Source organism: Lipophrys pholis (genome assembly GCF_963383615.2).
Source record: "Lipophrys pholis genome assembly, chromosome: 22".
Taxonomy (NCBI): Eukaryota; Metazoa; Chordata; class Actinopteri; order Blenniiformes; family Blenniidae; genus Lipophrys; species Lipophrys pholis.
In genome coordinates, this window is record NC_137644.1 from 7,414,380 (window position 1) to 7,429,329 (window position 14,950).

Here is a 14,950-nt window from a genome sequence, read left to right on the forward strand (position 1 = left end):
CCTCCTTCAGGTCAGCTGCAGATAGTCTGCAGGCCGGCCTGGTCTCTGTGAAGAAGTTGTTTTTCTTTCCCCTGAAGGGTGAGTTACATCAGTTGTCTGTTATGTCGTGCCAAGAGAGCCGTAATTCCAAAGAACGTGTTGAGACGCCTGTGCCAGCTCTCCACTTATGCGGTCAACGTGATCACTGCGTACACACAGGTGTTTTCCCTCCCTCCCTCTCTTTTTTTAAAATCTTTTCCTCATTTCTCTTATCATCCACGATGGACCCTGACAAATATCAAGAGGATATCTTTGCATGGGCTCTTCCATCTGCTGTGGTGTGCAGAAAATCCATAGTGAGGTTAGAATGAGGGGAATATAGGAGGTCTGGTGGAACTCCAGCTGTCGGACAAATCCTGGTGGGGGCGGGGGGGGGGGGGGGGGGGGGGGGGGTCGTGCTGAGGAGTAATCAGAAAAGGCTTTGGGAGGCGTAGATGTCGGAGGCCATTTCAGGTCACGTTGAGATTCTAAGGGAAGGATGCAGGATCAGGAAGATGTTCACGTCACCTTATATTTGAGGGATGATCAGAAGAACGTAAAGATCCCAGGGTCACTGGGTTCTTGTAGTTTCATCTGAGAAATGGTATCCCACTGCTCACACTCGACTGCTATGATGTACTTCATCATCTACGTACGCCACTGGTGCCTTTAGGGACTGAATCCATCAATCAAACTGTTCTTGTAGCATTTATTTGCAGCGAAAAATCACCAATTAGAAGTATATTCAGAATTTGATCTGCCATTTTACCTCTAATGCGACAATGGTGTCGCTGTGATCAGACATAGATTTCATGGGAAAAGTGCAGAAGTTGTCAATCATTGAGCATTTTTTAACAAATCTACATCCATGAACTAAAATTAGACCCCATTTACAGGATAATTCAAGTAAAATTGGAAATGGCAGAAATGCTCAAAATGATGTAGTGAGCAGGTGGGCCACAAGATGGTGCTGTTGTTTTTTTGTTTTTGTTAATGAAACCACACACACATGCATGTATAGAACAATACGCTATAAACAACAATGGGAGAACGGACATTCGTAGGGACAGACGACCAAGTTGGATTGCATGCTTCTGCATGTGCAGTAGAACTATGTACTATGCTGTGGTGTGCATTTCCTGATTGAGACCAAGCGTTTCCAGAAACATGCCCGTTTACCCGAGAGGCGGCAATGTGCCGAAATTCACCTAAACTGCCAGAGGGGCTCTCTCCAAATTCATAAATGCCACAAGGACTCAGTTAAAGCGTCGCCAGATTCTTTTTTGTGGACAGACGGCGCACGCTTAAGTTTTATTCTTGCGCGATCACGTCGACTCGCTCGCATGTCGGCTGAGGAAAGCTGTCGTTTTCATCGTGCAATCTCCACACAGTTAACTTTATGTCGTGGCCAAAGTTATTCGGTTCTAAAGCACATTGTCCGACACGGGGGCCTGGAGCCAATCCCACTTAACTTTGAACTAAGTCGTGTTACACCACGGACAGCTCGTCAGTCCATCATAGGGCAAACGCTGGGAGGCATGCATTCGTCTGGGTGACTTAGTCACCAATTAAACTCAAAGCACATTTTGTGACATTGGGAGTTAAATGCAAAAAAATAAAATCATCTCACTTCCAGGGAAAACATGCAAACTCACATGCCCAGAATCAAACTGGTGGGGTTCCTCTGTGAGGAAGGAATGCTAATCACTTGGTGGTGAAATCAGTACACATGCTTTTTTTTTTTTTCCATAGATGTACTCCTCCTCCAAGGATTCAGCAATAAGATAACTTTTGAGCAACAAAAAGAATTAGTTGTACTTTATTAATGTTAAAAGCCAGAGCGCTCGGTCGTATTGTATGTTTGCTGTGCGAAGAGCGCGAGCTGGGAACGCCTGAGCAAGCACCAACTCCTTCACATCAGTTCATCAGCCTCTTATGTTTCTTGGACTGCACCCGCCGACCGCCGTCCACAAAGGAAAACATGCTACTGCTCTCCTGGTCCACTCTCCTGTTTGAACAAGTCCAATGCGGTCTCCGGTCCCTACGTATGCTGAGCTTTAGGTGCAAGTGTTGCTGGAGCAGCTGCGTCTAAACCAGAGACGTCGGTTTCGGAGCTGGAGGCTCTGAAAGTCTTCCAAAGTGCACAAATGAGCAGCGGCAGAGGACACGGGAGTCAGGAACCCGAACTGAGCCACTTTTCCTCCGACGCACAAGTCCTGGATCTCAGTGGCTTCAGGAATCCAGTGACTCAAGGACACCATCTGATGGCCACCCGGTGGAATAGCACCATAACAGATATGGGAACTGTTTTCTCCAACATGTGATCCATCTTCCCGGAATCATGAGATGTCACTGACCCGGTTCTCTCCGATACCTTTGATGTAACCTGAATGAAGCTATTGTGCCTCTTGCAAACAGTTTGATCTCTCGTGGCCTCGTGTGGACGAATAACAAACTGTGAAACGGATGAAAGCGGGATTGAGCCACATTAAAATCCTCTTCAACTTTCTCCTAATCTCCCCTCCATCTCAGATAATTCTCCTGTGCCTCCATCGACCTTAAGCCGCGGCTCAAGGAAAAGAGAGCAAAGAAAAATAATGAGGAGCATGATATGAGGGTAAACAAAGGGAGAGATTAAAGTTCTTTACGGGCCTGCGTTTGATTTAATCTCATGGCTCGTTTGTTTGCGGTGCTTTTCCCAGAATGAAGCAATTATGCCGATCTTGATGCGGAGGCGAAAGTTACTGCTTTTGAGAGTAGCTTGAGGGTCATCTCGAGAGCTGACGCAGCTGCGTGTCCGTTTCTTTCCTTTGGTAAAGATCGTTAACGACTTGTACGTGATGCTCGAAGAATTTCCTGAACTTTTATAGACACAGTATCAAACACTTACCTTGTGTGGGGCACTTTTTAAAAAAAATCTTCCTCTTGCCTCTTATTGACGAGCCGCGACGTGTCGGATTCATGACGTCTCTAGCGCCCTCTCCTGACGCATTCTGTGTGGAGTTGGCATGTTCTCCCTGTGTGTGTGTGTGTGGGATTCACCACAGTTTCTTGTGGCGGACTAACAACCTGTTCGGAGTGCACCCTGACATCACTCCTGATCAGCTGGGATCGGTTCCAGTCTGCCATGACCCTAAATGGCATAAAGCAACGTGGGAGATGGATGATTTGACGTTTTTCCTGCTTTCTGTTTTCAATCAGACTTCAGTTTGATTACTTTAGGCACCGTGATTCAGTTGGTAGATCAGATTGCCCTCTAACCCAAAGGTTGGTGGTTCAAACTGCCATCTTCCCGTGTTTCTCCAAATGGGGTACAAGCACCTTGTGTGGCAGCGTTGCCTCTGGAGTGAATGTGACTGCGTGAAATTCTCCTTCTGGAGAGATTCATTGGGGATGAGACGAGCCGTTCTCAATCTTGATAAGGTTGCAAACCGCAGGGACAAAAAACTCCACGTCCAGACGTTTCCAAACCCAGGAAGCCAAACCATCCTCTCTTATAGGAGGAATACTTCATTGTTTTTGGCAAACGAAGCGACTCGCTTCCTTTCTGAGAGTTACAAGAGATGAGAAAACTGCGGTTTTCTTTATGAAGTGCAGAGTTTGCTGACGTCAGGCCACACCGAGCTCCGTCCATCACTCCTTGTCGTTGGGAAAATGCCGAGCTTTGCCCCGAGATAACATCACCTTGGCTGGATGCTCAGTCTCGCTTCAGTGCCAGGTCATCTTGGTCTTCCAGGTTTTCTCGTGCCTGGAGAGGTCCAGTCAGGGCTGCTGATTGATGGTGATCTTTTTCTGTGTCTGAGACACAACAAAGTCCTCTGAGGCCTTCGAGGCAAAATGCCCCATGCCTCCAACCTCACCATGAACACTCAGGAAGATAGACCTGATGGATTATTATACTGTGGCTAAGTATTGCTCAGAATGAGTTTGATTGTTTATTTTTGTGTATTTTATGTTAAACTTTTAATGGAATTGTACAGGCGACCTCTTCTGAGTGCTTTGCGCACAAACACGAGGTTGGCCCGACATCTCTCATTTCTTGCGTTCCTCTAACTCGTGAAGCTGCAGTACGAAGTGTGGAACAATGACTTGTCAGGTATTAACGTGGCCGTTCGTTCGTTAGTTATCGGGTCTTAAATCTTCGACCCACTCGCACGTCAGCAGAGTATCTCCTTCAGGCCCGAGGACAGAGTGAACCCAGTGACCTCTGTTTCCAGCCCGGAGGAGGTGGGGGCGGCGGCGGGCGGCTCTGACATCAATAAAGGAAACACTTATGGTTGGACTCGTGATGATACAGCGCTTTGGGATTTGCGGCGAGCACACGATGCGCAGGAATTTGACTTGGAGCCCTTTGCCGATCGCCCCGTCGCCAAGGCAACCTGCCTTTTGTTTCGCGCTCAGCAGATCGGGATCCTGGCGTTGGTTTCGTGGGGATTTATGGATTTAAAAGAGCTGGATGGAGAATTGAGATATGAGACGTCATGAAGTGTGAGGCTGTTTTTTGTTGGTGTGTGTGTGTGTGTGTGTGTGTGTGTGTGTGTGTGTGTGTGTGTGTGTGTGTGTGTGTGTGTGTGTGTGTGTGTGTGTGTGTGTGTGTGTGTGTGTGTGTGTGTGTGTGTGTGTGTGTGTGTGTGTGTGTGTGTGTGTGTGTGTGTGTGTCTGTGGCCTTGTTCCTCTGTCCCGGCGGTCACCAGAACCGGATTGTTAAACATGTTGACTCATGTCACTGCGACAAAAAAAAAAAAAAGATGATTACCATGAGGTAAACATTAAGAAATATCTCGGGTTTGAGCCAGTAGTAGTTACAGATTAGCCGACAGTCGATCGCCAGGAAATGAATCAAAGTCGATGTTTTGTTCCCACAGGGCACTGAAAAAAATCCTGCTGGTGGTTGGTTTTGTGTTTCCTTCTTTGTGGGAACACTTCTCACTTGGCCCAAACTTCAGGACCCAACTATGTTTGTAAATGTCTTTGAGTGTTCAGATATGACTTTAGGTCAAAGGTTCAGGTCAACTAATGTGATGCGAGGCCCAAATAAACTCAACGTCAAAGTTATTCTACCAGAATCCCCACGGGATAATATATAGGAGCCATTTGTAGTTGTTGATGTACATCTCTAATACGGTGTCAGTACCTTGCTGAAGGAAATTCCTCATTACACTCATGCAATCGTGTATTTTCAGCATTTGAATTTCGATTTGGGCCACTTTGAGTTGGAAATTTGTAGAAATGATCGGTGATGGTCTTGTTTTTTGTCTTTTGTCAGATGAGTCGCATATGGAGTAACACCACCGATAACCCCTTGGGGGCAGTGTTGAGCAGTACAGTTCATGTGTAGCTGGCAAAAGGAACTAAGAAGAGCAGAACTGGCAGAATAACAGAAAGAAACAATCCCTTTGAATAAATTAAATTAAGTAAATAAATGATCTCGCCTGGACATTGGGATGAAGAAGCTTCAACAAAAACATTTGGTAGGACAGTTGGTCTTCTACATTTATACACACTACATTACCTTCTGGGGAGTGGCTGACGTGAAGTTGACGGTCAAGGTGTGTGAAGTAAACACAGAGATACGAGGGAAGAGTGAGGAAATGCACTGCGTCAATGGCAGTAAGACCCCGCGAAGATGATGACCACAAATCGTTCTCTGTGTGAGTTTTGTCTTGTAAATTCTTCCTTTCCGGGCCCCGAAAACTGGGATCTCACTACTCTTGCAATATGGGCTCAAAATGCAGAACCGCACACTGGTTTGAATGTATTTCAGAGTCATTGTGTGGCATCGGGGCGAGTTCACCATCAGGTTAAGGCATTCAGGATGTGATGCAATGAGCAGGGGAATACATTACGTCAATGAGCCTTCCCACAAAGATGTGTGTGCTTCTGCTCGCTTGCAGATCACCGTTTCCTGCCACGAGAGCGCAAACAAAGGCCCTCTGCAGCGGCGAAGCTTGATTTACTGTACGCTGGATTTATGGGAAGGGCAACCTTCCCAACACAAGGTGGCCACTGTGAGCTGGAGGTGAAGTATGATGGTTAGGAATCCCGCAGATTTGAGGGGGAGGGGGGTGGACATGTCGCCTGTGAGGAGATTAAACCGCTGGACGTGCGTCAAAAAGCCAAATCCCACCATCGCAGGCAGAAAGAGAAACAAGAGAGAAGAGAGTCTGTCAGCATCGAACCGTGTTGCGGTCGACTGTGAGGTCCCAGTGACCTGGCCCCTACTGACGTGCTGGGCCTCCGTGCTGGCTTTGGCCTTGACCGGCAGAAAGGGAACCCGATACTTCAATCATTTGTAATTAGCCTCGTTCCCTTTTGCTTAATAACACATGACGATAAATGGCTTCCAAGAATTTTCCAAATGGAAATAGTTGGTTTGGAATTAAAAAGCTAGAAGCGGGTCTACAAACCCCGTATTGTAGTGGTCCAATGTTTTTCCCCTCTCTTTCTTTCTCTCCACTGCTGCAGAACAGGGGAGCTTTTTCATTCAGCTCTTCATGAAAATAAACATTTATTTCTTTACATGATCTCCACAGTACATATTACAATATAAACACTACTCCGGTAAACTTGGCCACATCTTCAGATGTGCCCCCTCACAAAGTCTTATTTACAATTTACAGTTTGTTCCCACTCGTCTGGTCCTAAGACGAGCTGAGCTTCTCCAAGGCGCTGTGGAGGGTCTTCAGGTCTTCCCTCATCTGGCTCAGGGCATTCTGGATCTTGCTGGGCTGGTCCAGGACCTCCACGCTGCAGGTAAAGGGGTCGTAGCGCACCGCGAAGGGCCGCTTGATGTTGTCCGAGAACTTCCTGTTGAGACAAACGACTTTGTTTTACTACTGAAATGAGGCGAGAAAAGGACACGTCGTCCTTATTTAACCTCTCTACTGTTACATCCAGGGCCTGTTTACACAACATTATCAAGTGAAAACACGTTTTGGGGTTCCGTTTACACGACAACGTTTTTGCTTAAACGTTTTGTTAAAAAATGCCCAATGAATGACAACTTCTGCACTTGAGTCCTGGCAATTCTTTATTACATTTTTTTCCCCACCAGAACTTCATGTTACGGCAGCACTCACTATCGTGACGAGTATATGAATACAAATCTCGTTTTTTTGTTGGTTTTTTTTTCTAATTTATTGAGTGAATTAGGGAATATTGACTTTATTTTAGGAATCTACAGAAAACGTATCAAACTGAGTAATTTGTCAGATTTTCTTTGTCATAGAGTGACAGGGACTTGAACCTGAAACATGTTGTACAGCTCCATGGTGAGTATCTATTTTCTATTGGACATGTATTTGCACATGCACAATCAATTCAGGAGAATGTATTTTGCAAAAATACCTCACCTATATTAAAAATATGACTTGATTTTTTAATAGGTCATTTTGCTCATCATCAATTCTGCTTTTGGTGCTGAGATAAAGACAAGACCTAAAAAAATAAAGGTATAAATCAAAATATCTGATAATATCTTAAACGTTTTGAGTCAAACTATGAGCACAACTCGCCCAGTATTCCATATTCATGAAGGCAAACTTGGTTTATAAATACTTTATGTGTTGTTTTTTCCAAGTTCTAAATGTTAAGTTTGTGTTCTGTTAAACTTTTGGTGAGTCAGTCCGAGTCACATGAAGGTTCTGACACAACAGAAGATATTTCCTTTCAAAACCTGTTTTGAGTGGAGTCAAAAGTACTTCCTCCTCCGTGGAACTAAACACATTAAAAATTGCAACAAATGGGGAACAAATATAAGAAAAGCACATGAATTTAAAGCAATGAAAGTGGACTGAACGTTTCTCAGCTCATTAAAAGTATCGTGTGGAGTTGAAGACCACCAAACGTCCTTTTACAAGCCTTCCCGTCTCTTTACGGCCCCGCCAATGGTTTTACAATTTTATAGGCGTAGTTAATGTCGGAATGGAGGAAGAGAAGAAGCGTGTGAGCCGGGTGTGAACGCTGCAGGTTGATCAGCTGCGGATCCGACACGTCCTCTGAGCTTTAAAACGGGTAAAACCGTGGAACTTTAAGTACATTCAGCGAGATTTCATCAATGAGTCTATCTTTTTAATGAGTGTATTTTGCAGTTTGAAACAGAAGGTTGTACTTAGTGAGGAAAAGTACAAAATACTTTATAAAGCCATGAGTAAATCACAGATAAGACATTTTGTCTTTTGTAGACGGAAACCTTTTTAAAAGGAAGACAATGGCACCCACTAGTGGCCTAATAGGAAAAGTACATTGTTTTCAGTGTTTCTGCCGTTGCCATGTAAACAGACATTGTTTTTGATACACAATACTGTATTCTGCATCTGGAGGTATTGTTAAAAAATATCAATGTTGATTCCTCGTGAAGTTCAACAGATTTTCTCCCGTCTTTGGACTCAAAGAAGAAGCAAACGTTCAGTTATGAGGGTTTTTTTTTTATTTTTTATATCAAGCTTTTTTTTTTTTGCTGCAGCCTTCATTTGATTAAATTATTGATCGATTATGATGTAAAACATGCTATATTCCATTTAAAGATGCAAAATATGCACAAAAATCATTTTGTTGGTCCTTTATAGACCTTCTAAATTAAGAAAATTATTTTGTGTAAAATATTATATAAATTAACCTGTAATTTTTTATAAAAAGGTAGGAAGTCTGTGTTTGGAAGGTTATCTCTTTGTTGGACCTAAGCATGCTTTCCAATAATATAGGATTCAATAGGAAGAAGCTTGAAAAAACCCACCAAACACAGATTTCCTCTCTTTTTGAGTGTATTATGGTCACAGAGTTCTGTAATTGTAACTTCTTGGATACCTCAGCTTTATCTTTGCGTCCTCGAAGCTCTCGGAGACGAAGTAGACGGGCTGGTAGGTCTGGTCCTGGTACGGCTGCACCGCCGTCTCCTCGGGGTTGAAGGGTTTGTACTCGGGCTCGTTGGACAGGGCGTACTGAAAAGACACATCGCGCACACACTGTCAGTGAGACGTGTGCGTGCGTGCGTGCGTGCGTGCGTGCGTGCGTGCGTGTGTCAAGGTGAAAACGTCAAACACTCACCACGAGCTCTCCATATGAGGAGAGGAGTCCGGCGCCGTAAGCCTTCACCCCTCCGCTCTGCTTGCAGAGGCCGAACTCCACCGTGAACCAGTACAGCTGCACAAGGAGAGCCTGGTTTTATTGAATGGGAGGGTTTGGGGATCTCAACACCAGCTAAAAATAATTTATTTTAATGCTCAAGTCATGAGGATGTCTCGTATTCAACCAGTAATCACTAGTTCTGAGATGAAGCATGTAAAAAAACAAAAAAACAACTTTGGCTGCAGTTATTGCATTCATCCACTAGATGACGGTAAAATCGTGTGAAATGCATGAACTGAGCCTGCCTGTGCTGAAAGGTTAAACGTGAACTAATTCACATCCTTGAGTGTGTTTCTGAGCAAGAAGATGATCAAATCTCACCGTTGACAGTTTCTCAATGTCCTCGTCCGAAGCTCCAAGTGAGGCCAGTCCAATCTCCTGCACACATCGTCATTATTAAAGACGGGACTCACAGATTATGCTTGGATTAGGTCAAATCGAAGGGCAAGGAAGTGTGAGTACCTGTGAAAACTGGGCGAACTCCTTATCTGCCAGCATGGGAATGTGGCCGAGCAGCTCGTGACAGCAGTCTCTGTCAGAATACACAGGGAAAACAACTCGTGAATACACAGCAACAGTGGAAACACAAGAGAAAAGGAGCAGAAGGAGGAAGAGAAAAATAAAAACAAGGAAGAGGACGAAAGGTATGGAAATGAGAAGAGCAACACGGAAGATAATGAGGAGGGAGATGAGTAAAAAAAAATCATCAGAAAGGTGATGAAGAAGAATGACGATGAGGTGGAGAAAGAAAAGGAGAACAAGGAAAAAAGAGGATGAGATGACGACAAGGAAATGGATGGATTATTATCATTTTAAGTGACTTTTGTATTGCTACGGTCTTAGAAGGAGTCATATTCTACAGCTTTTCAACACTTTCACATGGTCTCGTCTCGTTGGTCCAAAAATGTATTTAAAGTTTATTTCCCCAAATCCAGCTTTTCCTTGATTTTCATCCATTTGATTATTGGATCATAGGAGCTGCATTCAAAATCTGCTGTGTCTGTGTGAGCTGGACTGCCTCCGCCCACACATACCCATCTTGGGAAGAGGAGGAAGCACTTCCTCTCGTGGTGCCATGTGCCAGAGCAGAGCTGCCTAATTGTGGGGGGGTCAAAGGGAGGGCCGACCTTGATTCTGATTGGCTAAACTCCCGATGACGCTATATGGGGTTTGATTTCTGATTGGCTCGTTGGAGTTTCTTCACTTCTGTCGCGTCATTCCAGGTATGTTGGAAAACATTTAGAAAGTGAATTTTGCACAATATGACCCCTTTAAAAAAAAAAAAAAAAAAAGAAAAAACCCAGGTCAAGGCTGGAGTGCCTTCAAGCACCCCTTGAAGGCACTCCAGCCTTGGAACCCTTGTCAGATGAGAGACGATGAAGGTGATAGGAGGCGATGAAGACAGACTTACGGCTCAGGGGAGTGCATGGGAGCTGAGCCGTGTCGGATGTACTGTGTGCACTGAAACACTCTGAAGGACAAGCTGGCCAGGAAGTCTCGAGCCGACAGCAGACCGGCGACAGGACGCAGCTGGAAGCCCGTCTTCTCTAAAAAACAGCAAGCGGTATAAAGCTTTAAAAGCTTTTAAGACATTTTATAAGAACAAACTCAGATTGAGGCTTTACAAGTTGAAACGCATCGTTTTTGTATTTTTGTTTCAGAAATTTTTATCTTTACACAGCAATGTTTTGGAAAAAAAAAAATGTTGTTGGCATGTAGGGCCACTAGTGGGTGCTGTTGTTTGTTTTTGTGACACACAGGGGTTCAAAACAATGTATCAGCATCTACATCTATCTACACGGAGACAGAGTGTTTTCAAAAAGTTGTGTTTCCCCCCATTTCCACGGAATCGGCGCCCAAGTGTTTTCAAAAAGTTGCAATTTCCCTGTTTCCATGGAAATGGAGTTGGAGTATTTTCAAAAGTTGTGTTTCACCCCATTTCAATGGAGACGGAGCTGGGGTGTTTTCAAAAAGTTGCATTTTCTCCCCATTTCTACGGAATCGGTGTCCGAGTGTTTACAAAAAGTTGCATTTTCCCTGTTTCCACGGAGATGGAGTTGGAGCATTTTCAAAAAGTCCCAACTGTTGTTACGTAAACAGACTCTCGAAACTCGACCAAAAATTTCTGTTTTCACTTGAAAACGTAAACGGGGCATTAACAGACGCGTTAACATTTGCATTTTCACCTTTGAGGAAGGCGGACACGTCTCTGAGCTGAGGGATTCGCTCCTCCCCGTATCCACACTCCTTCTCCAGCTGCTGCAGGCCGTCCAGGAACTGCCTGCAGGCCAGCGAGGGGTAGATGCCCCGCAGCTGCTGGTACACCTTCCTCCTTCAAAACACAGGAACGCCACCTTTAATAATGCTGAAGCCACACACACACACCAGCAGAAAGAGTGTGCACACTCACCATGTCGACACCTCCTCGGCTGTGTACTCCACAGTGGGCAGCTGGTCGCCCCTGCAGCACAGACAACACCGTCAGTTACAGTCTACTCAACTGACGATCAGACTTTCTTCCGACGTGACACTCACTGTTTGTATCTGAAGGCCAGCTCCGCGATGGCAGCCCGTCGCTTTCTGTATTCTGAGTCGTTGTATCCCTGGAAATGGATTAAAAAATAAATAAGACAAAAGATGCTACGACAGGAGGGAGGTTAATTTGTAGGATTGAAGATGAACCACTGACTGGATGCTCCTGATCCATGTCCGGGTCGAACTTAGTGATGAGCATGTTGCATCTGTCGAGGTCTTTTATCTGTCGGGGGAACCAGGGAGCTGTGACGGAGATAGGAGAAGAAATACATTTACTTTCACAAGTTTCATGGAAAAGTGGTTAATTGTGGGCCAAAACAGAGGATCCAATCCAAACAAACCTTTTAAATGTAAAAAAAAAATAAAAATCCTTGTTTCTCGATAGAAATACCTGCCATTCCTATTTCCCCCACTAGGTGGTGCATTGTTTTTGTCAGATTAGCAGACATAACCTTCAGGAATGAGGGCCTGCTTTACAACGTTTTTCAAGTGAAAATGCAAAATCTCTGTGGCGTTTACACGACGGAGTAACTGAAAAAGTAACTTTTTGAAACCGCCCGGGCTCCGTCGTGTAGACATTAGACATCTTCATTGCAAAAACAAGCAAAAGCCCCTGCTGTGTAAACATGAAACTTTCCTGGAACGAAAAACGCAAAAACTTGAAACAGTCAGCTATTCTTCACGACAGCGTCCCCGATATCTGAGCTCGGTTCTCAGTAACTGACATGAAATCTTAAACCAAGTGTGCGAAAAGACGAGTGTGGCAACCTTTTTCCTCCTGGATGCAGCGGACGTCGTCGGCGACCCTCTTCAGGGAGTTGACGAAGACGTCCAGGTCGGAGCTGTGCAGCTCGCACTTCATGAAGAACTCCAGGTCGCTGTTCTCGCTGTTCTTCGACTTCCTGCCGACTCGACTCTCCACATGCAGAAGTTTGGCCTCGAACGTCTGAAACGCAGACAGAGCGGTGAGAGACATAAACATCCATCCATCCATCCATCCATCCATCCATCCATCCATGATCTGATTGAAATTATTGGTTTAAATTTTAATACATTTAAAGCTTTTTTCTTTCTTTTTTTTTTTTATCAAATGTTTCTAAGTGAAAACGCAATGATTTAGATGGTAAACTTAAGATACTGATCCATGTTTTTTTTCTCCGTTACAACATTTAAGAGTAACAAAGTGACTTCAGTCAAAATAAAGAAATGACCACCGAAAAGACGAAATCTGTCAAACAAAAATAGAAAAGAACTCATTTATTGAAAACAATCTATTATAATGTTGTTTTTAATATTTATTTGACTTTATTTAAGTCATTACTTTTTTGTTGACATAATACTGCATAATATTGCAATAATGCAAGTCATGTGTGATGAATACATCTAGACATGAAAATATTAATGTAAAAATCACTTTTTAAATTTTTTCCTTCAGTTTTGTCTTTTATCTTAGAATCAATAATAAAACCTATGTAAACATCAGTAAACATAAGAATTCATGAATGAATATAGAAAAAAGCATTAATTCTTTGTTTTATTTGCTACTTCATTCAATTAAGTACATTTTAAAAGTTCCACTTAGTTACTTGTTACTCCCACCTTTTTACCTCTGTAGTGTAATTATCTAATATGGAAAGCATGTATGATGAATAAATATAGAACTAAATAAATGTAAAAATACAGAAACAACCCTTTAAGTAAAAATGTACATTTACTTACTGACTTTTTGTTGACTTGTTCTTTTTCAAAATTTGTCATCTTTCTATACAATAGTAAGTAATCCAATAATAAGATGCATGTATCCTTTTCAGGTGAGCAAATGAATTCATCATTTCATGTTAAAATATAAAAACAACCTTTTTTATCACAGGAAATAAAGTTTAATTGTGAACAATAAAGGTATTTATTTATTTATTGTTACTTTTTCTAAACTTATGTCATATTTTAGTCTTTGACACTGCAAAGATAATGCATATAAGATAAATATATATATACACAAACAAAGCTTAAGTCTTATGACCTATTTAATAGGTAGAATGTTTGATCAATCATGAGGTTATTGTTTTTCATATATGATTTGTCCAAGAACGAACTAAATACATTTTAAAAAAGAAGATATTACCTAGTGTATAGTGATATTGTCAATTAATATTACTACATGAAATAAAAAATAAATCTGAAACTAAATAGTAATATGATAAAAATAATAGAAATAAAAATAATAAAATACAAGGCAAAATGTTTGTATGCCTTGCATAGTATCTAATATTATAAAAGTCAAATGTTTCCATATCTAGTAAGAATTCAAATAAATTGATGAAGTTGTTTTTTTTAAACTACAAAAATATGAAGCATCTTATAATAATTCATGCCACTACAGATACAAGAAAAGTTCTTTTGCTGGATTAAAGGTCAGATGCGGTTTCAGGCCTTTGGCTGATTTTTACGCACCGCTTTTTTTCTTGAATCTCACCTCGAATATTTTGCCCGTTTTGAAGAATCCGCCGTTTTTCTCGCTGCTGAGCGCAAACAGGACGTTCACGGTGACCCTGCCGTCCTTTTCCTCGAACACGAAGCCGTCCCCGGGCCCTCCGGGCCCCGGGGAGCCCGGTGCGCCTCCCGCGCCTCCGCCACGCTCCCGCCGCGCGTCCTCGATCAGACTCTGCTTCCTGCCGCTGAACGTCTGCGCTGCCACGTCCGTCTTCATGTCTGCTGCAGGCTGTGTGCGCCTCCGCAGCTCCTCTGCGCACCTTTTAAACACCCGGGCGGCTGCAGGGGGATGAGATGCGCAAATGCGACGCGCGCGTTTGTTTGGGGGCCGTTTTGCGTCACGATGCGCTTTTTTTTTTTCTCCATCTGCTGTGAAAAGGGGGAAATAAGCACTTTGAATCAGAGGTGCGTTCAACCACAACGCAGCATCACCGGTTACATAAACGTTACAAATAATTATAGAAGGATGAGTGCTTTTTGAATTAAATACTACCTGCACCTCCCACACAACTTCTTTATTTATCTCTCATACAAGGTTTCCGGCAGCTTTCTATTTATAATCCTCATGAAGAAGATGTTAAAGTCAAGTCTGTTACAGTTTAACATGTTCAAATGTCTCAGAAAAACTATATATTAAACATTATTACGGACAATTCTAGTGGAGGATATAATAATGACTTAATAATTCAATTCAATATTTTTTGCGCCAAATATAGCAAATTGTTACTGCGATAAAAAACTATTTCCTGTGAGCAAGCAGAGGAGATGGTGGAAAGAAAAA

General features: G+C 43.1%; 1 protein-coding gene across 1 annotated transcript; it reads right to left on the reverse strand.

The window, feature by feature from the left end:
* Positions 1-6,511: 6,511 nt before the first annotated feature.
* th2 (tyrosine hydroxylase 2) lies at positions 6,512-14,538 on the reverse strand. Its single transcript, XM_080492074.1, has 12 exons — positions 14,153-14,538; positions 12,448-12,625; positions 11,834-11,922; positions 11,680-11,747; positions 11,555-11,605; positions 11,331-11,476; positions 10,556-10,691; positions 9,607-9,676; positions 9,466-9,522; positions 9,064-9,159; positions 8,824-8,957; positions 6,512-6,825 (listed from the first exon to the last, which is right to left on the reverse strand). The coding sequence occupies exons 1-12, from the start codon at positions 14,384-14,386 to the stop codon at positions 6,660-6,662; spliced, it is 1,425 nt and encodes a 474-aa protein (XP_080348200.1). The 5' UTR covers positions 14,387-14,538; the 3' UTR covers positions 6,512-6,659.
* Positions 14,539-14,950: the final 412 nt, after the last annotated feature.